Below are 20,689 nucleotides of genomic sequence, written 5' to 3'. Positions count from 1 at the left end.
TGCTACAATTTTACAAAGCCGTAGGTGTCATTGTGTAAATCTGTGTGTAAGCTTTGTGGTCATCGCATGCATACAACAGATACACTCGAGTCCAGTGCGAGAAGCAGTGTGCAGTCATCTGATTGAGCTCAAGTACTAAGAATTGAAGAACATTTCACGCATTAAGTGAATCTGTTATTTTCAAGACCAAAAAAAATCTGATTAGGAGTCATTTGTCTTACGCAAGCCGACCTACGCTCAATAGCTTTCCAGGATTGTGTGGCTCACAAGACCAACGCGTTACACCAACCTCACGACAGTAGCAATGAATATTTGCCAGAAAGCAAAGTATTGTATCTTGAGACAGTATGTCCATGCTTAAACCAGACTGCATGTGACAAGAAAGTTGAACTGCTATCTCTACTTGTACATCAGAGCCTGTAGCGAGATCAGAATCTTGTTACATAAAGTGTGTTATGCCACAAGCTCCTCGCAAACCCAACATCTGGTTGACAAAACAATTACAAACGCCACTAATTTTCTCAGCATCCCAAGCCGACAAGTAACTGCAAAGATAAGCACCTTGATAAAAAAAAAAAAAAAAAAGATGAGACTTGACAGCTGGTATGTTAATAACACTAAGGGTAAGAATTTCAGTTTGCTGAGGCTTTCCTCAAAGCGAGGTGACTGTGAAGTGAACTTGAACGCCGTAGCGGGTGGTAAATCATACTAAGAAGCCCGAGGGGAGCCACAAAAAGCCTATTGAGTAAGAGGGTGGCACCTGTTTTCTCATGTGACAGGATCTGAGGTCATGAAGACAAGCGTTGTGAGGATGGCGCAGCAGAGCGTCTGCATTTCTTTCCTTATGTAACAACACTCACGGCCACACACCCTGCCCGGATTGTTTTGATCCCTTCGGCTTCCAAGTATATCCCGTGTGCCCGTGTTGGTGGATTGTGCGGACAAATGGAAAAATTATTTAGTGAGTGCTTTGATGGGACTTCTGCTGTGCAGCGTGTCAACACCTCAAGTTTCACTAAAATGTGTTCATTTGCAAGAGGGAAATCATGAAGAATTAAAGAGGGAGTTTTCAGTATGCCTGCATTCAAATTGTGCTCGCAAAATTGGAAACTCCAATTTTGAATGTAGTGTATAATAGCATACAGTACCTGCCATAAATAATGATCTAAGAGGGAAGTGTCGGGACATTGGGCAAGAGGTCAGCCATAACGAGGCGGGCCTAATTTGGTTTTGTGCTTCTTAACGCACTTTTATGCTGCTTGAGCAAATACGGCAAACACCCTGTGACTAAAGAGTGTCTCTGTGTCCATCTCTCTGTTCTTTCAAGGCAAAAATGAGTTGTCATGAAGCCAAGAGCAAATGACGTGCCTCCAAGGCATGTTTTTGTCCTGCTTTGGACAACAAGAAGCCCTCTGTCCTAAAAAGGGGCGAGGCAACCCGTCATTATGTAAGAAATAGAAATGTGACGCATCTGTTGATGTATTGCAAATTCACTCCGCACTCCGACATACTTGTCAAGCGTGAAACAATAGCGTCGAAAACTTGAAACATTCACCGCCACCTTCGACTGAAAGCAAAACGCGCGCCCGGGGCAGGCTTACAGTCGAGGACAGTGAGCCCCTTTGTGCTCTGACCTCAGTGCACAGTCAACAAGTCAAATGAGTTCATCTGCTCTCAGGGAGGCTGACGGGAGGGTCTCGGCCTCAAACAGCTTCCGAGAGCTCCTGAAATCTCCCGAGGCCTCAGACAGGCTGGGGTTGTTGTTGCAAAGCGTGACCCATTTAAAAGTCCATTTGAAATGTTGGGAGGCCAGAGCTACCAGAGTCATCCCGCCAGGGCAGGCAGCAGCTTATGTAACACGAGTCATGTGAGTGCTTTTGTGTACTCTGAGCAGTCGGGGATTGTCAGGTAATGCTACGACGCGTAGGGAAGCGAGCATATTACGCAACACAAAAGAGGACGCGCGCAAAGTGCATATTCTTCTTGCACTTTCAAGCTTTACTTTACAAATACTTCTTGTCCTCCATTCTTGAAACCAGTAAACGATGCTTACCTGGATGACCGTGTTTCCACCCTCCAGTAGGGCGATGGCCAGCAATATGCTTTCTTGGAAAATGCGATCACTGGTGGCATTCATGATGAGGTCGATGACCAAATCAGAAGCTCCCTCTTTGTCCAGGTGGCACTGGACCTCTGCTAAACTCAGTTCCCCTCGTCCTCCAACCCCGGAGCTGACAACTAGTCACAAAAAAAGAAAATCATGAGAATCATTCATTGGATATTTTAAATGAAGTATACATTAAAATCCTGTTAAAATAGTGAATCATTTAATACAGGTAGTTTAGACGTTTTACCCGAGAGTAGATTTCCAATATATTCTGCAAACTTATCCACTTAGAAGATACATAACATCAAATCGTATATAAAAACACAAAATTGCCATGAAAACTCGTAAATAATGTCTTTTTTTTTTTTCACCAAAACGCATAGCATCTAAACACCCACCTACCTGTAAGAGGCTTTCCCTGTGAACCAGTGGAAAGTGGGGCATTGCTGAAGGGCGTGTGACTATCTCTCCTCGGCCCAGATTTGACATTTCCATAGTATCGGTTGACCAGGATCTGCCGCAATACTTCTCCCTATCAGGACAAGATACGGAACATGTTAAGAGTCCATTTGTAATTTCCTTTGTTTGATTATTAGCATCATTGTGTATCACATGTTCAAGGAGTATGCGACCTAAAAACTGCTGCGTTAAAAATTGGAGCGACCCAAGAGGTTGGGACAATTTGACTATTATACTATTGCATATTATAATTCACATCCATGTGTGGCAGGAAGGTGAGTGAGTGCCATGCTGTGGTCGGTCATCTGACTGAGGGCTCAGAAAGTTAGTCATTTGTTAGCAGTTAGATGGAGCCCTGAAGCGGAGCAAACTAAATACCTACCCTCCTCTGATCCTCCAGTTGCTTCTGAGGTTGGTTGGGGTCAAGCTCCTTTTAAGGGTGAGTTGAGTTAGCAGAAAGCAGTCAAAGAAGTGAAAGGTTTGGAATTTGTTAATACGGTGCATATTAGATTTACATGCGTGCAGAGCATTAAGTGCAGATTACATCATGCAGGAGGTAAGTAGGCGTCATGCAAGGGTGCTTCTATATTCAACGTACTAACTGATTTTCAAACACACCGACGTCTTGCGGAAATTGTTAGACTGCTCGATTCCAACTCAAACTTTTTTAGCTCAAGTTCTGGTGCCAGTGAGGGAGACACAAACCACTGCGACAAGGGGGACACAAGCTAGTGACACACACTGTCAACAAATACACACACAAAATCGAATTCCTTCACACACACAAGGCTTACTGACACAAACTGAGATTTAGAGAAAAGCAGAATGAATGTATGGAAAGTGTACGGGGAATCCAAATGATATTGTTCAGATTTTTCCGAAATCTGGTTCCAGCCCAGTATGGATCATAAACACACCTCATCGGGGACTTCGGGTTCAGGTGGAGGTGCCAGCTGATGAGGAATAAAAGGATGATGTTAGTCAAGGTTTGAAGAGGAGCAGTTAGTGGTGGTGCAACATGGCAAGTTACTTATGGCAACGCTTCAAAAATGCAGCAAAATATTGCTCTCTTCAGTAAGCTTCGAGCATCACATAAAGCTTTCGCATGACAAACAACAAATTAGGCATGCGCGTGACAAAACAAGACGCATGTATTGAATTATATGGGGTCTTCAACCACCGAACAGTGGATCGATAACAGCCCTCAGACTATTTAGTAGCAGGCCATAACTACATCAGTCTTGGTTTTGTATGTATAGAACAAAAACCTGCCAAGTGGAAGAAGGGTGTGTAGACTTTTTCTATACATTCTGTACTCATCCTAGAAGAGAAAGACATCTCTTTCTGGAGATTGCCATACTTCTGTTTAATTGTAAACATTATCAGACAACTTTCAATATTGTTAGTGTCAGTTGCCACATCATTTAGGAGTTTACATTCCAGGAAAGAGGAAAAAAAAAAGGTCAGGGGAGGCGTTGTTGGCTCTTATGCAACAGCTTCCTGAAGCTGGCTTGAGCCCAAGAATCATGTAGTATTTGTCTTAAGGAAACTGGGACAGTGCTTAAGAATCTGCACCACCCCCTATCGAGTGTGGAAAAAAATAACAGCCTCTCCACTTCACCCTCTCTGGCAGTCAGACAGGATGAATGAAGACAAGCCGAGTTTGTTGCTTGGCAGGGGGAAAAAAAAAAAAAAAGCAGACGGAAGTGAAGGGAAAATAAAAAGCGTCGAGAGTCAAGAATGCGTGAGTGGAAGTGAACGCTTCATTTCCATGGCACAATCACTCAAATGTGGACATACAAGAATGAAGACATTTTGAAGACCAACAATCAAAACAGTAGCTGAAGTGCACGCAAAGTCATTTTGGGGGAAAGGAAACAGACATCCTTCTCAGTCTGAACAGCGAACGGGCCCATAGAATCCAACACGTGCACGTGAGGGAAGCATGAGCACATGGAGTGAATGATATAATCGGGCTTGATTGTGAGAGTGCCAGCGTTTTCACGTGTTGTTTTCCTTCTCTGGCATTTGATCAACTTTCTATTTCTGGAAGAATGAGCTCACAAGAAAGAGCGAAGGGAGCATTGTGGGGCATCGCAGAGAGGCATAAAGGGCTCTGTGTTTCCTCCTCGGAAGGTTTGTTTTGCTTGTCGTCTTTGAGAGCAATGTAAAAACATGTCACTGAAAGGGAGACAAAAGGTTTCCGACAAAATCCACATTCAAGGTTTGGTCGAATAAAATATACTCATATCAACTTGCCTGACGTCAAGGACATCCAAACTATACATCTAAGGGCCTAGATTCTCAGCTTAGTCCCATTTTGATATTAGTCAGCTATGACAAATGCGAAAGGGCGCAGTCACACCCAGCATTCGACTGACACCTCCTCACAACAACAGCGGAAAAGGGGAACCTGCTTTTATTCAGTTCCTTCTGAGCGCTTGTCATCGCATGATCATACGTTGTCTTTCAAAGCACACCTATGTATGACATGACCCCTGCCACATAGGCAATCCCCTGCTAAATATTCTCACAAGAATTGAAACAAAGGATGTTTGATCTCACTTTTTTTCAGACCGATACCAGTACGAGTACTCAACTTGTTAGTCGTCACCGATAACTGATATCAAATACCGATACCACTAGTAATTTCGATATATACAACCCCCCCCACCCAAAAAAAGAAAAAACACAAAAATCCAGTACACAGCCAAGGTAATATTCCCAAAGTGAAAAAGAATAAATGTCTACGGAAGTCACTCAAGCGTAATGCATACGACAAGCTATGCAAACTAGATGCTTGATTTGTATACACTCCATTTGAAAAAGACAAATTAAAGGAACTAGTGCTGACCAAATACTCCGGGCACGTCCAAGACGTTTAGAATTTTTTCTTTTGACACTTTGAATGTATCTGGGGTAAATGGGAAAACTAAGATTTAAAAGTGCGTGATGCACCCGGAGTATTTCAAGTGTTCAGTTGGGATGGGATGGACAAAAATGCGCTTAAAGCTCACAAATAGACGCTAGTAAGCATGTTTCTACTATTAGTGGGGGTGGGTATACGTCATTAGTTCCAATAAAAACAATCAACCTCAGCCACATCCATTTCATCATCAAAGGCAATCAGCTGGAAGAAAAAAAACAAAAGTATAAGAGCCACAATTAGTACGGCGCAATTAGTGTGTTAAGCGCAGTCAACTACACACACACATCAATAAAACATGCAATGTTAGTACATGCTGTTAAGAGTTTGCAACTTGATTGGAAGCTGATCTTCTGAGTGTATTTGTGCTCATTTGGTGAAACCTTGAGGGTGGTACCTTCTCTCCGTAGCCACGGTCCTTTGTCATCATCTCCCTAAGAGTCTGGAGTACTTTGATACACAGACGCTCCTCGTTCTCCTCCAGCAACTGCTTGGTGTGTTTAATGAGTCTGGTATGCAGTACACGGAGGAAAAAGAGCTGTTACATGTCATCTTCACTTACTAATGATTCAATTGATGAAAACAGATTTGATCGACTTGGAAATATGGTCAAGATGAAAATTGGCAAGACGCATTTATATATACACTGCTAAAGGAGCTTTTTTTTTCTTTTTTTTTGGTTTAAAACGAAAATCCAACTTCCTCTCCTGAAATAATCAAAGGGCATGAGAGTTGAGAATTTCAAATTGTCACTTGAAGGGTCTCTCTGTAAAACCAAGTGTTCGGCTAATCCGGCATGGACCGCCACTTTGTCTCTAATCCAGTCTGAGCTCGTATCAAGCGCAACACCGCAGCCAAGTGTGCGTATCATGTGAGAAGTGGTTCAAAGCATATCGCTTTACACGCAGTCAGGACCTGCAAGGCCTAAGCACCATCTTGAATAGAAAGAGACACCATCCTTTCATACTTGGATATGAATCCTCCACTTTCACATTTCTTGCGAGCTTCCGTGTTCTCAGGGAAGAGCAACTCGGGACGATGCAGGACATCCACAAGCACCGAGAGCTCGGCTTGGACCAGCGGCCGGAGACGGTCCTCCAGAGCGGAAACAATGTCCTGCACATCAATAGAACCAGAACCACAACAGTGGTGTGTGTGATCATTCTGGTACATTGTTGATCGGAATTGGTTCAACTAATGCGCTCATTTGTGACCGTGCCTGGTTAATAACTTAAGACTAGTCTTATTATTTTTCCTCGTAAGAGCCTTGCGAGACATTTAGTTGGCTGGTCATAGCAAGCGCTGACGCCTAGAAGTGAGTCAAGATCATTTAAAATTGAAATGACGTTTGAGTAAAAGTGGCTTATCGGGTGGGGTCGACAATTTTTTATTTTTTTTTAACCAATTTCCCAAAAAATAAATAAATTACCTCAGCCATTATCTACATACTATGTTTTCCTTGTGGACCTCTGATAGCAGAGTTCACCTAAGAAAAATTGGTCCTTCTTCTACTGTTAAGTCTATTGGTCTCTCGAGAGGGTGAGCCACGTGGCTCGCTGTGACAGGAAACAGGAATGAACTCGCTTGGACTATGGGATGTTCACTTCTATGTGCACATTAAGCAAGGTTGAGAAATCACCGCACGCTTTGGCCCAACTGATTGAGATGATTTTCAGAAAGGACGTCACACACTCCCAGCGTACACACAGTCATGCGTTACAAGAATGTGACTGCAACACGCTCGGATTTTGCAAACTATTTCCCCAGAATGTGATGTCTGCAGTATTTGTTCCCAACAAGGCAAAATATGCCCACCTGAAGCCTTTCGATGATGTTCCTATAGTCTTTGGAGGTGGGGATTCCGGAATCTCGCCTAGACGTGCTTTTAGCTGACAGTTTCCAGTTAAGGAGGCTCTTCTGGACAACATTATTGGACTTGACGAATAAATTATTCACTTGACTGTCCAGATCCACTGGGATGGCGATGGCTCTGCTCTTAGCTGGGTTGAAAATGAGGTAAACTTGCTCAATTGGTGCATCACGTCAAACCGACAATATGCTGGAGATATATCTTACCAACATCTGAGAGGACTTTAATGCAAGCCTCCACTGCAGCTTTCTGCACAGGGTTAAGCCAGTTACAGTGGAACACTCGGAAAACCCCCTGCAGCAGTTGTACGAACACGGGCTGTCGAGTCTGGGGGAGAAAAAAAAAAACGCCATATCACGACAATTTTAGTTTAACGTGAACTGTATAAGAAGATGAGCAACATGACTAGGCTATTGGAGTGGATTCCCTGGCTCCAGAGATTTAGTACGCCAGCTGCTTGGGGCAGTTTGCACATGACAGCAGCGGTTAACAGCTGGTTGCTACATGCTGGAAGACAAATCTATCGGTCGCTCTCAGCCCCTAGCGGACAATAAATACCTCAGTTATCTTTCCCAGAATGGCTGCCTGCAAAAGAGGGTGGTGATATCATCGATAAATCTCGAAACAAATGGGGTTGTGTTAAAGTTGAAAAAGAAATCTACTGGAATTCAAAAGAATGTGATGGGGAAATCTTACTGAGGAATTCAACTGCAGGTGATGACAAATCATAAGGTTACAAACTATTTGACCCGTCAAGCACTACAACTTCACAGTGACCATTTCAAGTCATTGCATCATCTCCAGCCAGTTCCAGCAAAACCTTGTGCAAGACACCCACACATTTGGGAACAACAAAGTCAATGTGCTGACGAGGCCACGACAAAACCGCAGAGTGGAGATGGACCGGCTACTTCTTCCACCACAATTCCTCAAATCGCATGCACAAAACGTTGGGATAGGTTGGAAAACTACTCACAGGGAGAATTATTATTACTTACATACATATTGCGAGCCATCTAAGCACAGAGAGGAATTTCATATTTTATGTTGACATCAAAATCAGGATCTTAATCAACTAAATAATCAAGTTCTGTTGTAAAAAGTCATTTGGTGAACAAGACAGTTTACTATTGTTTTTGTAGACCAACATTGTTGCCGAAATGGTCAATAATGAATTGATTTAACTTTGTTCCCACTCAAATTGGAGTTTTAGCACCAGTTTATTAGCGTTGAATTACCTGTAGGCTCGTGCTCTGATCAGAAAAAGGAGAGCTGAAGAAACACGTGACGATGCTCATGACTGTCTCGGTTACGTAACACTCCAGCATGGTGTCTGCGTGCTTCCTGTCACTGGTGTTGTTGCACACCTAGACATAAATAAACACGTGCGGTGGGTACACAGCCACTGTATCATACCTCTCGTTTACGGGTGACAGTGGGGCCTCTTATCTTTTTTTTTTTTACAACTGCAGCTGCGCTTACCCGGCAAATGTCCACCAGGAAGTTTTCAAACAGCTTCCACATGTGGTTGGAGGTATAAATCTCCTTCATTTCAACTTCTGTGTCGACATAGCAGTGGTTCAGGAAGTTGATGTAGGCAATCTTGACCTACAACATGTGAAAAGCTTGTTTTTATTTGAGAAGTTGGGGGGTGGGGGTGGGGGCGTTTCGTCTGACCTCAGGAATACAGTCTTCATGCGTGACCACCCGCACGATGTCATCCAGGGGCAGCAGGGAGTTGCATTTGATCTCAGTGTAGACGTTTTTGCCCTCCGTGCAAACAGCGAGCAGCTCCACCAGGTGAATGTGGTACATCAACTGGCTGTTCTGGTCCATACGCTCCCGCTCCGAGCGCATCATTTGAATTAACGTTTGAAAAGATGCGCGGTCGTTGTAGAAGACCAGCACGTCCTCTCCTGAGTTTACAAGCTGAAAAGTGTGAGAGTCACAAGGAACGGTTGAAACCACCACGACGGGAACATTTGAAGATTTTGATCGTTTGCGGCAAACAAAAACAGGGAAAACTCAAACCTCAGCCATGACCACGTCTTGACACTTTTTGATGAACTTGTTCTCAGCCTTCACAATAGTTTGAAGGAACTTGAGGTACTGGACGTGTCGACCGTGCGTCTCGGCACAGTGGACAAAGTGTTGAACCACGCGCTCGTTGATCTCGCTGCAGAGTTGGAAGTTATTCATGAAAATGTGCTGCATGGTGATGGCCTCGAGAATCTGAAAGAGTAAAAATAGCGCTCAGGGGACAATTTCCAATTAAGCCTCCAGCCACTAATGGCTGGAATCAGATTTTGGTGCGTCTCACCCCCGGGTTAAGAAAAAGGCTAATATGCTTGTGAAGAAGAGCTTGGTTTTGCTGGTTGCCTGCACAGAAATTCTGCAGAAACTCATGAGCCAGTTTCATGATTTCCTGCATGCGAACATCCTCACCCTGTTGTAAAAAAAAAAAAAAGAAAAAAAAAGAAAAAAAAACACAATCTCCTTTTTCTTTCTGTTGACATACATTTAAGTTTTTTGCTCACAACCGCAACGGGACCTTTTCGTAGGGGATCTGTAGAAGCTCCAGCACCACACTGTGTGCTCCCATGTTTCTCAACAGCCTCTGCTGCTGTTTCTTAGTCTTCTTCCCTGAGCTGCCCTCCTGGACGCAAAGCATACTGAGACGCAGCAGAATCTGGACGCACATAGAGAAAAACATTCAATGGCAGAGAAAAAAGACATTAAAAAAAAAAAAAACATGATAATTGATGATACCTCTTTGACAACCCTGTAGTTGTAGTTGCTGGTGCTTTCTGTGCTGTTTTTATCAGAACTAAGACAGTCCCCCTATGAAACAAACAACATGGATTATTAATGAATTCTATGTCATGTGAAATTGGAACTAAATGCGTTACCTTCTTCTTGCTGTCTGACTCTGAGGGTCCATCTCCATCCATCCCATCTTCTCCTTGTCGTTTGTAAACCCACAGCTCGGATTTCTCCACAATGGAACGCAATTGGTCGAGGTCCGATTTGATCTGTTTGTAGTTGTCCACATCCTGCCTGGTCACGAGGAGTTGGACCTGCAGTCCATTTGAATTTTTTTTGTGTAGTGTCACCCTGAACACCAAGGCAAAAAAGAAAATGACGTCGCACCTGTTTGAAAGCCATGAGAACTTCCTGTCTCTGGCTGAAGTGTCGGAAGAGCAGGTGAAGCGCTCCGGACACGAGAGGAGGGTAGTCATGCATGGTAAGGTGCAGAAGCACTCTTAGGAAGGTGCGGCCGCCGTGGTCATCCAGGTCGAGCGGTGTGTTCTCTTCGCTAAATGGCCCAAAAAAAAAAGTTCATAATCTTCGCCTTATGATCTTAAGGCTATTGATGGTGTGGCGAGATGATTTGACAATTACCTTCCTCCAAATATTCCTTCCGCCTGCTCCTCAATATTTTCAAAGTCAAGATTTCCTGAAGAGTTCACACAACAATTCTTTTGTCTTCATCTCACAATGTTTGAGAATGCAATTAGGCGTGCCAATCACAATCATAGTTTGAAGCTTACAACTCCGCAACATGCCTCAGCATCTCTTAACTGTATGACTTCATTCTTATTTTTGATGGAGAAACTGTCCCAGAGTCCAAGTTCTACACGGTGCCCACATCAGTTTGGTAGCCCACTGCGCTTGCATTCGTCACCCAGTCCCGATTTGAAGTGAGCCTCTTGCGGGCGCGGCCTCACATACCTGGCATCTGACTGCTGACGTTATTAGTTCCGTTCTGGCTGGCGGCATTTTCCGATGGCTGGTTGTTTTCATCAAACTCTCGTTTGAAAATACAGAGTAGGCAGGAGATCCTGTAGTCTAGCCGCACGTTTAGGATAAACTGAAGTCAGAGGAGGTCATAAAGAGTGTTAGTTGCGAGTTCTAACGTGAAGGAGGCTTCCGACGGCACACCTGTAGAATTTCAATGATTTTCAGCTTGGTGTCCATGACCATGATGTCTTCTCGCTCCGGTTCCGCTTGGGCTTTAACGACATCGCCCTCTGGCTGATGAGTGGGTGTGGTGTGCAGCAAACCGCCTCCTCGCAGCACGACCTGGGTCATGAGTTCCCCGACTCCATGAATGGACTTCATCACATTACTGCCAGCTACAGAAAGACAAAGTTCAACCGTGACGCAAATAGTTTGTGTCAAGTGTCGGGAGAAAGAGACCGACCTTTGTTTTGCTCTTCTTTCTCAATCTTGTTGATGGGGTACACGGTGCTTACGTGGACACAGTCTAAAATATTCAGCAGTATCTTTGTCAGCCTTAACAGGTCACTGAAGTTGTAGAAACCAAAGTAGATGAGGTTCCTTGCTAGATTCACTACCTGTTGAAAAAACAAATTGCCATCGGTGCAAGATTTTTGCTTCATGTTTATTATTCAAGAAGAAATACCTCAAAGGTCAGCTTGTTTTTCTCCTTGTCAGAGAAGGGAACATTTTGTGACACCACCTCTCTCAAGTAGTTTTCAACAAAATCCATAGTGAGGCAAAAGCGTTCCTTGATCTCATCTCTGCTGGTTCCATCGTTGTCATAGCTGGGAAGACAAACGGAAGAAAGAAATCAGCAGCAGCGTTTGAAGCCACACCAAATGGAATTAAATTCACTCACTCGTCAATTGTAATTTGCGAGGGGATCTCGGACCAGAGACGGGCGTATTTGACAGGCGTGACCTGCTCCTGGGGATCTCGGTCCACATGCATGTGCAGCATGAGGCGACAGAAGGAAGCCCGCAAGTCATAAGGCAGATCCTCATCAGACATACAGCGAAGGATCAAATCCACGTCCAGCTGCCCAGAGATCTTATTGATGGCCAAGTACTGACGGTCCAGACACATCCGGGCAAAAAGGTTGAGTTGGCACCTGTCCACAAATCGGGTGGATGACGTTTGCCAGCTAGCTCCAGTGTGTGTTTTGTTTTTTTAAAAGGCGTAAATGACTCACAATCTTTTCACAAAGTAAACAAAGCAATGTGTAGGTTGACACATATCTTACCTGTAATAACTGACGACCTCATGGTCCTCCTTCTGACCTTCCTTTGCATCCTGGGCCAACTCTCGCACGCTCTTACTTCGTACATCCTTGAAATTGTCTTTCCAGAAGAGCCACACCTCCTCTTCATCTTCAGCCTCGATTGGATTTTGACCATTTGTCACGACTTCAACCTCAAACCTCGACAAAACTAACCTAATAAACGAGACTTTATTCAATATTTGTTTGATTATATTTGTTTTAGAAATAAAATGGGCAGGTGAACAGAAATGACGAGCCTAACTTAGTTTCGATGAGGATGTCGGCGTTGTTCAGATCGAGCACTGCATTGCAGATGAGCTCCTGCGTCACAGGGATGGATTTGTTCATGGACACGCAGAGATCCGACAGGTAGTCCAAAAACCTAAAACATGTCACATAATAATAATAATAATAATAATAATAATAATAATAATAATGATGATAATAATAATAATATTTTCTACCTTGGTTCTCGATTCTTCCTCACAAGAGTGACAAACGTGTCAATCTCTGCCGCGGTGATATGTTTCTCGAGCAACTTTCGATTGTTGTGGAGCAGAGCAGTGATTGTGTCTTCCGCAAGCACGTCATAGCCAATTTGTTTTTGCATGAAGCGAAATTGCTTGGCTATATATTCCTGCGGAGAGAAGACGAGAAAGGTCGATCGATGACCGCGGGAAGAACGACGTTGGGTCAGAGCGAGGCAGTGGTGTTTAGCCACCTGGTTCTTTCTGTAGTCCTGCTGAGAGTGGCGTAGCACTCGGTAGCAAAGCCTGCAAATGTGTCGGAAAGGCGCGTGGCGTTGATCGCCCAGCTCTTCTAGCCGAAGCATAGGACCATCACCGCTGTCTGTGAAAGGGGCTTGGAGAAGCTTGAAGATCTATAAAAAAAAAAAAAAAAAAAAAAAACAGAGATGACTTTGAATGTGAGCTTTTGAAAACATTTGGAATTCTTGATGCTGAGGATTAAAACAAACCTGCTTGAGGATATTCTGCTCTCTCATGAGTTTCTGCCTTTCTCTGTTAGGTTTGTTTACCATGATCTCCAAAACATCCTGTCCGCTGTTTGGGATGTCCACCACAAAGAAGACGAGATCTTCCAGAAGCTTGGTCACAAACCTTGAAAGTGTATGTGCGGTTATATATTCAAACATAAAGAGCAGAGAAATGCGTTTAGAAAACGAAACGTGTTTACCTTCTTTCATTCTGCGTGATGGTCCCCTTTTCCAGTTTGCCTGCAATTGAGGCCAAGACTTTACTTGCATCGTTGGCAAAGTCCAAATCCCGCACCTCTGCTGGCGGCACTGGCACAATAGCAAAAGCCTCCTTGTCTTCTTTCACTCCTGAAGTTCCAATCTGAAAACGTTGAAGTTGTTTCACGTACATCTCTTTATTGCCGGCTGATAAATGACCAGCTGTTTATGGAACTCACTCTCAGCATTACAGGTTTTTCCTCCTCTTTGTCAATGGGGAGGTTGGTGCTGTGAACCCACGTGTTGGTACACAAGTGTTTTAGCCGCACATAGGAACTCCTACAAAGGACAACAATTGAAGAATGAAGGACGAGAAATGTTGAATTCAAAACCCCAAAAAAAAAAATCCTATTTGGACTGCGCCACAAGTGAATATTTTGCATATGAAGGTGGATTTATAAAGTGTTTTTTAAAATGTTTTTTTTTTTTTTCTAGTGTATTTAATTTGTACCTGGGCACCATGGAGTCTCCGCCTCTCAAAGTGGTGGGGTCTAATTCAAAGATGGACGAGATTTCCATGCCATCTGGGACCGGGACAAGGGTATACATGATTTTCTCTTGAGGGGCTCGTAGACGGCCACGTAAGGCTTCATTATCTGCATCCAGCTGGATGAAGACAAATGTACAACTTAACAAGAGACACCAGCCACTATTGTGAATTCAAGTTGAGAAGCTTGCTGAACTAAATATTATAATGGTGAGGAATACACCTCCTTGGTGATTCTGGTAAAAGTCTGCCCACTAGTGGAGATTTCAAGCAACATGAATCAGAAGTTAATCGATTCTGTCATAAGCTATCGTCATAGATGTGCACCCAATATGAAATAATCATTGATGCAAAGTATTTGTGTGTGTACTACCTGGAAATTAAAGGGTGTGAAGTCCACCACCTAGAGCAGAAAGCAAAGACACCACATGGATGAACACATCTAAGACCAATCGTGGAAGGCCAATCGGCACTCAGTCATCAAATCAACTTACTGCCGATCGTTGCTCGACGCTCTCTTCCTCCAAGTCGGGGTTCACCTAGGCAACAAACCGCATAGCAATTATTTCTGACTACTGTTGGGGTTCACGAAGCATTTTGTGACAGAACAGTAAGAGACACGCACGTCACCCACCTCTGCAGCCAAATAGCAACCAGTTGCCAAATGTTTAAACCTGAACAGGCTGTTCCAATATCCCGCACCTCCCCGACATGGGTCATGGTGGACCACCTGCCAAGATCAAAATATAATACTTTTCCGTTTCTTTGCCATCCAAAACCAAAGTCAACAACAATACGTTTCTTTCTTCAGGATTAGGCTCCACACAGCTTGCAAAAAAAAGAAATACTGACTTCGACTTCCCAGAGCGCCTTGCTGCTGGTGGCCGATGTGGCAGACTGGCGGCCTGTTGTTCTCAGGAACACGTATTGCTTCTTTCGGTGATCGTCGCACGTGAGGAACTTTTCTTGCTCTGCGTGGAACAAGCGAACAACATCTCCCTGCCGTTGCAAATGTATTTTAGAGGGGGGTGAGCGCTGCCATATATTTGACAAAAAGTAAACAACAATGTACCGACCCCTTTCAGGATAGTTTCCTTGTTGTCACTCCATTTCATGAATAAAACAACTTTCCAACTTGTGTTGCAATTCACAGAATTAACCTAGATGAAAGACGAGACGAAAACATTCAATGCCGACAATCAGAATATATTAGCATGCCAGTAGAATTCTGGCCGTATATGGAATAAACATTGTAAACAACATGGTACCTCATTGCATCCTGGGTTATCGACGAGCTGGTGACTGCTGGCGTGTAGAGGCTGTCCAGCGTTCACGGGGTTAAGGACAACTTTATCTCCAATCACCACCTTCGGGAGTGCAGTAGAGAAATTGTGTACAAAATTAGACCACACTTCTGCAATCCATCCATCCATATAGTTTCACAGAGCAATGAACACTGGAGGGAGCTCTGGTTCGAATCACACAGCTGTCACCTAAAATAATGATTTAGATTTCTCGTATCTTTGGGCTGCAAGTGACACGAGAAAGATGTAATGAGCCATTTGAGGGTATTTAAGTGAGTCCCAGACCCCCAGTCTACTCACACTGTCTCCCAGGGAGCGCAATTTGTAGAAAGGCTGAATATAGAACCAGGATCCCTCATTTCCCGCCGAGTCCAGTGTTACCCTCATGGCATTCTTTTCCAGCAGTGCAGGAAGACGCTTGTTCACTGTCAGGTACTTATTGCTTTTCAAATGCAACAGCTTTGGAGTAAAAAAAAAAAGTTCTGTTGTTACAAATGACTGTAAATAGCATCAACGGCACAAAGCACAAAACACGACTTTGGGCATTATCTCAACTTGTTGAGCGTACCTGAATGACATTTCCATACTGTATGACTGATCCAAGCAACTTGCGATTCTCAGACTCATTCTGCTTCTTTTCCAAGTCAGCCGCGTGCTGCATCAAAGTGAACAATTACATCATTCATTTTGTGCATTTCTTCAATTACTTGTGCTCATCACGGCAGTGAGAGAAAATGGTGAGGAGGGGCCCTTACATGTAGTTTGGTGAGGAGAAGAGTGTCGGTAGTGCTGTTGCCTCCAGGTTTTGCTGCTTTCCAGAATTGTTTCTGTGCTGAGTATCTGTTCATTGGACACAATTTGAAAAGGCAATCTGGGGACAGAGGGGATAACGTGACAAAATTGCATTAGTATAAGTTGTTTGTGTGCATGACATAAATAACACAACCGATAAGTAACAAAATAGCAGAACATTTTGTGTTCAGTCAAATAAAACGTCATCTAATGTGTGCCCTCAGTTTACCAAGTAAATCTGAGCAAAGAGACTTTAAAAATACCCTGGGAAGCTGGACAATGGTTTTTTGCCATGTTCCACTGAGAATTAAGCAAAAAAAATGTCCTAAACTTCAGACAGTGCTTGATGGGCCTGCAAAACCTTACCTCTGAATTTCTTGGGTGGGTTGTTGAGGTCGCCTGTGTCAGGTTGAACCACACAGCGGTCATCCACAAGCCTATGAAAACAAAATGAAAACCTAATCAGTTGAGCACACTATAGAAATAAAAAAACCAAAAACAATGTAACTGTCATTTCAAAAGCTACATTTGCAGCAGTCAAATTTTCTGTGCTACCGTAAACTAATCAATTACCGTGCTTCCCTCAAGTTTTCCTGGTAAAAGAATGGCCTCCTTTAGAGTGCTTTCTATTAATAAATGCAGTCTGAGTGAATCAGAGGTTCAAGTACAGAACCTTGAGGGAATAAATGTTTACTTGCAAGTGTTTTCACTGCATTTGTTGTTGACTACTCCTTCTCATTTTGAAGAGCTCATAAAGGTTAGTCTCTGACAGATTGATGGGTGGCAGCAGTGGCCCATGAAGTTCCAGCTATTTCTCTCATGGATCACCGCGGCACAATTAACCTATTTCACTCACATCCTCCACTCGACGGGGAAACCAAAGCATAACTGTGCCAGATGCAAACATTAACAACAACAACAAAAAATGGCAGTTTTCTCAAAGATTGCACAGAACTGAACGATGGAAACGCATGTTTTCAAACAGCAAGAAGGAGTGAGAAGATGAAGAGAGCTATTTCAAAAAGCGATGCCACGCGCGTTTTGACCTTGGGAGAGGGACAAATGGCCTTGACATGAATCGACGATAAATAAGGTGGGGAGACTCCAGGAACAACAAGAATAAAATATGATGTGACAAACCATTTTCCATTTCATTGTCTGCCAAATTTGAACTCTTATAAATTGGGCACTTTAACAGATGTAATGATACACAGTTTCCCATAATAGGCCTGACTTATTTTATATTATATAAAAGCACAATAAAAAGGCCTATATTTCATGACCTGTCTTGAAGGGTTAAGGACAACAATGTTGTGATGTAGAAAAACACAGCAATGCTTGCAGAACTTGCTAACCTTTGTTAGATGAGTCTAGAATCACACAGACTTACCCCAAGGTGCTAATAAATCCACTGGTGGAGCCTTCTGCATATAGGGAACAAATATCCCCTATATGGAGGAAACTGGACATCTTGTCCGACATGGCTCCTCACACTTAACAGCACCTGAAAATTTGCACCAAAAGTTGATCATCACAATTAAATCATTTGATGAAATGAAAAACATTTTGGAGTCTGGAAGAATAATTTGTCACTTGTACAGATACTATGTGAGTGTTGTTGATTGTTTGACACCTTTTTATATTAATGGAAAATGACAACTTGAGAATGGCACGCAGAAGCAATGAAAAATAATCCGATGGTGTTGAAAGCAGCCTTTTGACGACTTTGCCTAAACATGCCTCTCTCCAGGCATAGTAATTAGATATATTTTTGTCATTTATAATGCACTGATTATTAAAGCAGACTAAACTATATTTGCATCAATAACAGCCATCGACAGTAAACAGAAAGTGACACGGATCAAAGTCTCATCTTCATGATGCACCGTTCTTTATGACTATCGTAACTCCAAGGCAATATAATAATAAAAAAATAAAATAAAATAAGCAGCTTTGCCGGAGATGGAAAATAGCGCGTGGGCTTCTTCCTGTGCAAGGATGCACAAACATGAAAGTGAAAAAGGACGCATCATTACCTGCTCCAAATTGAGTGAAGGCAGCAAAGCAGCGAAAGCAACGGACACTAATTGGGTCAGCGAAGGATCAATTCCACCGTGCTATCCTCGGTTAAGTCCCCATGGTGGTGGAGGTAGGTGAGTGAGTGCAGGTAGGGACGACAACGGCGTTCTTCTCTTCTGACAGCTCAACGAACAATCGGCTTCCACATGTCACTGCTGGCCCGCCCCTTTCCTGCTCATTTATATTCTAGCGCGGAATTATGGGGAATGTCGTTCATTCAAACTAGAAATACATTTCTGGCATCTTGAGAAGAAACAAAGTGTGGTGAACAATTTCGTGCTTTGGTCGAAATTCAATTCATCCGACGCAACAATTGCATTTCAGCGTCAAAAGAGCGGTCGCTGTGCATCTGTGAAATTAATCCAAGCCACACAAATAGAATAGAATAGAATAGAATAGAATAGGAAGGCTATGTTGACCAGTTGAAATTCAGCAGTATGCCAAAAACGGGCCATAGAGCAGTGATCAAATCCCAGTGGAGGAAATTGTCAAATGTCAGGAACAGAAACACACGTCACGTTTTGTAAAGGGGGGTCAAGCTGTGCATGTCAACCAATGAAAGAGCGTGAGTGAATTCAAGGCATTTTCTGTGGGCACTCCCAGACGTACTGTTTGTTATTTCCTTCTTCTTTTCATGTTAAAATAACATTTGGAATATTTTTCAGCAGGCAAGTAAGGCAACTAAGATAATGACGTCTTATTTTGTGGCCTCAATTTTGAGTGATCTGGTTTCTTTGCAGCTGACCCTCTTTGCTGTAACTGGGGCATGGACGATCGACTCATAAGTAGTGAGTGGGTGAAGGTGAACCTATCTCGGACAGTTGCATTCTGGAAATTAATATTTTACACATAGAAGTTCAAAACAAACAACTCAATGATTTCACTTCCTTGTTTTGCAAGTTAAATGCTTCTCCAATCTCCTTACCTGACACATACAAAGTGGAATAAAACTATGAAAGCACAAATGGACTTCTAAAATTGCTGAATCCTAACCGCCGCAAACTCAAGCGTGATGATGTCTTCGGTCACGGTGAGTGCATCATTCGCATTCAAAAGCATCGTCAGTTTCATGACTTTGCGATATCGGAGGTAATAAGCCATCTGTCGATACGAGGATTTCCAGGCTTGGGCCACATTTGACAGAAACTAAGTGATGTTGACTATGGATTTCTCTTGGAGTCCTCAGTTGTCATGGATACAGTGTACAGAAGACTGCTCATCTCTGACTACAGATGGGAAGTAAAGTGTTTCAAAACAACTGCTGATATGTTTCATAATTATGACTGTACAGTATATATTATTTTCCCATCTGTATTTTGATATTCAAAGCGGCACACCGAGTCTTTGCGGAGAAGGTCGCAGGTTCGGTGAGAGGCAGCACGACTTCTACTAGTTAATCTCCAACACAGCTTCTTTTTTTTTTTGCCTTCTGCATCAGAGCATCTCTCTGCCTACAAGAAACTCACACGAGACAATGGGGATACTAAAAAAAGACGCAAGTATGAGTGTGGGTGTACAGCTTTGGGAGTTTCAACCCTGTGCTGCGTGCATGACAGAATAGCCTCATATGCTCATCCGGCCTTCCCCGGGCAGCCTTGAGTGGGCACAGTGCTTGGCAGTCTTCTTGTCTGCATGTGTCTCGGCTTTGTTTTGACCAAGGTAGCAAATTAACCTTTACTTGCATGGTTAAAAGTGAGAATCTGGCTAAATCTTGCAAAACTCGCTCTGGCCTGGTAAAACCGTAAACTGCTATTCTTAATCTGGGGCAGTGACCCACTAAAGTCACAGGCAGCACCATTGAAAAAAAAAACAAAAAAACAACCATGGTTTATTTGATCATTCTGAACAAAAAGTAGAATGGTAATACTAACGTCAGGCTCTTTTTTTATAGAAGCATGAAGCAAACATGACTTCTTGCATTTTGAAGTCTCCATCGTCTCCTCAGGTTGTTGAGCTGAGAGCGCAAAATCCAGGTTTTCTCAAGTTCACTACAGAATGGGAAACATACGTCATGGCAGGACAGAATGAGACGGTGTGAATGAATGCAAAGGGAAAACGCTCCATGTTGCATCTCGAGTCCTGCAAAGTGCACGAGAAAGTGACACAAAACACAAGTCCATTATCTCCTCTCTGTCTGCCACGCTGGTGACATCTCGTAACTGTGAATTACATCACCTCTCCGCTGGTCCAGTGAGTCTTGAAGTCACGATTTAAGAAGGTTAACATTAATCCCACCTGATCGCAGTGCTCACACATGAACAAGTGGCTGGCAGCAGATTTATCAGAGTTGCATGAAAGGTTTCCCAAAGTAAAGCACGGCCTGTTTATGTGGACGCTGAGACTCAAAAATCGAATAAAACAGCACATGG

General features: G+C 43.2%; 1 protein-coding gene across 8 annotated transcripts in view; it reads right to left on the bottom strand.

Moving 5' to 3' along the window:
- itpr1b (inositol 1,4,5-trisphosphate receptor, type 1b) overlaps positions 1-18,484 on the bottom strand; it is a 31,171-nt gene extending 12,687 nt beyond the window's left edge. The window contains exons 1-43 of one of the 8 annotated variants that reach the window (XM_085923704.1): positions 18,278-18,484; positions 17,632-17,745; positions 16,608-16,678; positions 16,205-16,320; positions 16,018-16,104; positions 15,750-15,908; positions 15,414-15,512; positions 15,222-15,305; positions 14,998-15,144; positions 14,771-14,875; positions 14,640-14,684; positions 14,519-14,548; positions 14,110-14,264; positions 13,838-13,937; positions 13,601-13,761; positions 13,383-13,524; positions 13,128-13,286; positions 12,871-13,043; positions 12,669-12,788; positions 12,389-12,580; positions 12,005-12,256; positions 11,789-11,930; positions 11,567-11,720; positions 11,305-11,498; positions 11,095-11,233; positions 10,765-10,819; positions 10,513-10,678; positions 10,272-10,439; positions 10,132-10,203; positions 9,914-10,051; positions 9,683-9,808; positions 9,394-9,594; positions 9,040-9,291; positions 8,845-8,970; positions 8,601-8,729; positions 7,569-7,689; positions 7,308-7,492; positions 6,460-6,608; positions 5,890-6,001; positions 3,484-3,519; positions 2,949-2,996; positions 2,510-2,639; positions 2,054-2,238 (exon numbers count right to left, since the gene is read on the bottom strand). In XM_085923704.1, coding sequence (XP_085779830.1) covers positions 2,054-2,238; positions 2,510-2,639; positions 2,949-2,996; positions 3,484-3,519; positions 5,890-6,001; positions 6,460-6,608; positions 7,308-7,492; positions 7,569-7,689; positions 8,601-8,729; positions 8,845-8,970; positions 9,040-9,291; positions 9,394-9,594; positions 9,683-9,808; positions 9,914-10,051; positions 10,132-10,203; positions 10,272-10,439; positions 10,513-10,678; positions 10,765-10,819; positions 11,095-11,233; positions 11,305-11,498; positions 11,567-11,720; positions 11,789-11,930; positions 12,005-12,256; positions 12,389-12,580; positions 12,669-12,788; positions 12,871-13,043; positions 13,128-13,286; positions 13,383-13,524; positions 13,601-13,761; positions 13,838-13,937; positions 14,110-14,264; positions 14,519-14,548; positions 14,640-14,684; positions 14,771-14,875; positions 14,998-15,144; positions 15,222-15,305; positions 15,414-15,512; positions 15,750-15,908; positions 16,018-16,104; positions 16,205-16,320; positions 16,608-16,678; positions 17,632-17,723 — 5,517 coding nt within the window. In that variant the 5' untranslated portion in view covers positions 17,724-17,745; positions 18,278-18,484. Of the gene's footprint in view, positions 1-2,053; positions 2,239-2,509; positions 2,640-2,948; positions 2,997-3,483; positions 3,520-5,889; positions 6,002-6,459; positions 6,609-7,307; positions 7,493-7,568; positions 7,690-8,600; positions 8,730-8,844; positions 8,971-9,039; positions 9,292-9,393; positions 9,595-9,682; positions 9,809-9,913; positions 10,052-10,131; positions 10,204-10,271; positions 10,440-10,512; positions 10,679-10,764; positions 10,820-11,094; positions 11,234-11,304; positions 11,499-11,566; positions 11,721-11,788; positions 11,931-12,004; positions 12,257-12,388; positions 12,581-12,668; positions 12,789-12,870; positions 13,044-13,127; positions 13,287-13,382; positions 13,525-13,600; positions 13,762-13,837; positions 13,938-14,109; positions 14,265-14,518; positions 14,549-14,639; positions 14,685-14,770; positions 14,876-14,997; positions 15,145-15,221; positions 15,306-15,413; positions 15,513-15,749; positions 15,909-16,017; positions 16,105-16,204; positions 16,321-16,607; positions 16,679-17,631; positions 17,746-17,874; positions 18,033-18,277 lie in introns of those variants that run through there. The other 7 variants (XM_085923706.1, XM_085923705.1, XM_085923709.1 and 4 more) reach the window with 7 other exon arrangements.
- Positions 18,485-20,689: the final 2,205 nt, after the last annotated feature.

The sequence above is a fragment of the Syngnathus leptorhynchus genome, chromosome 11 (genome assembly GCF_054491065.1).
Source record: "Syngnathus leptorhynchus isolate UIUO chromosome 11, UIUO_Slep, whole genome shotgun sequence".
In the NCBI taxonomy this organism is placed as follows: Eukaryota; Metazoa; Chordata; class Actinopteri; order Syngnathiformes; family Syngnathidae; genus Syngnathus; species Syngnathus leptorhynchus.
Note: the sequence above shows the minus strand (reverse complement) of the source record. Positions and strands in the feature narration are given on the sequence as shown.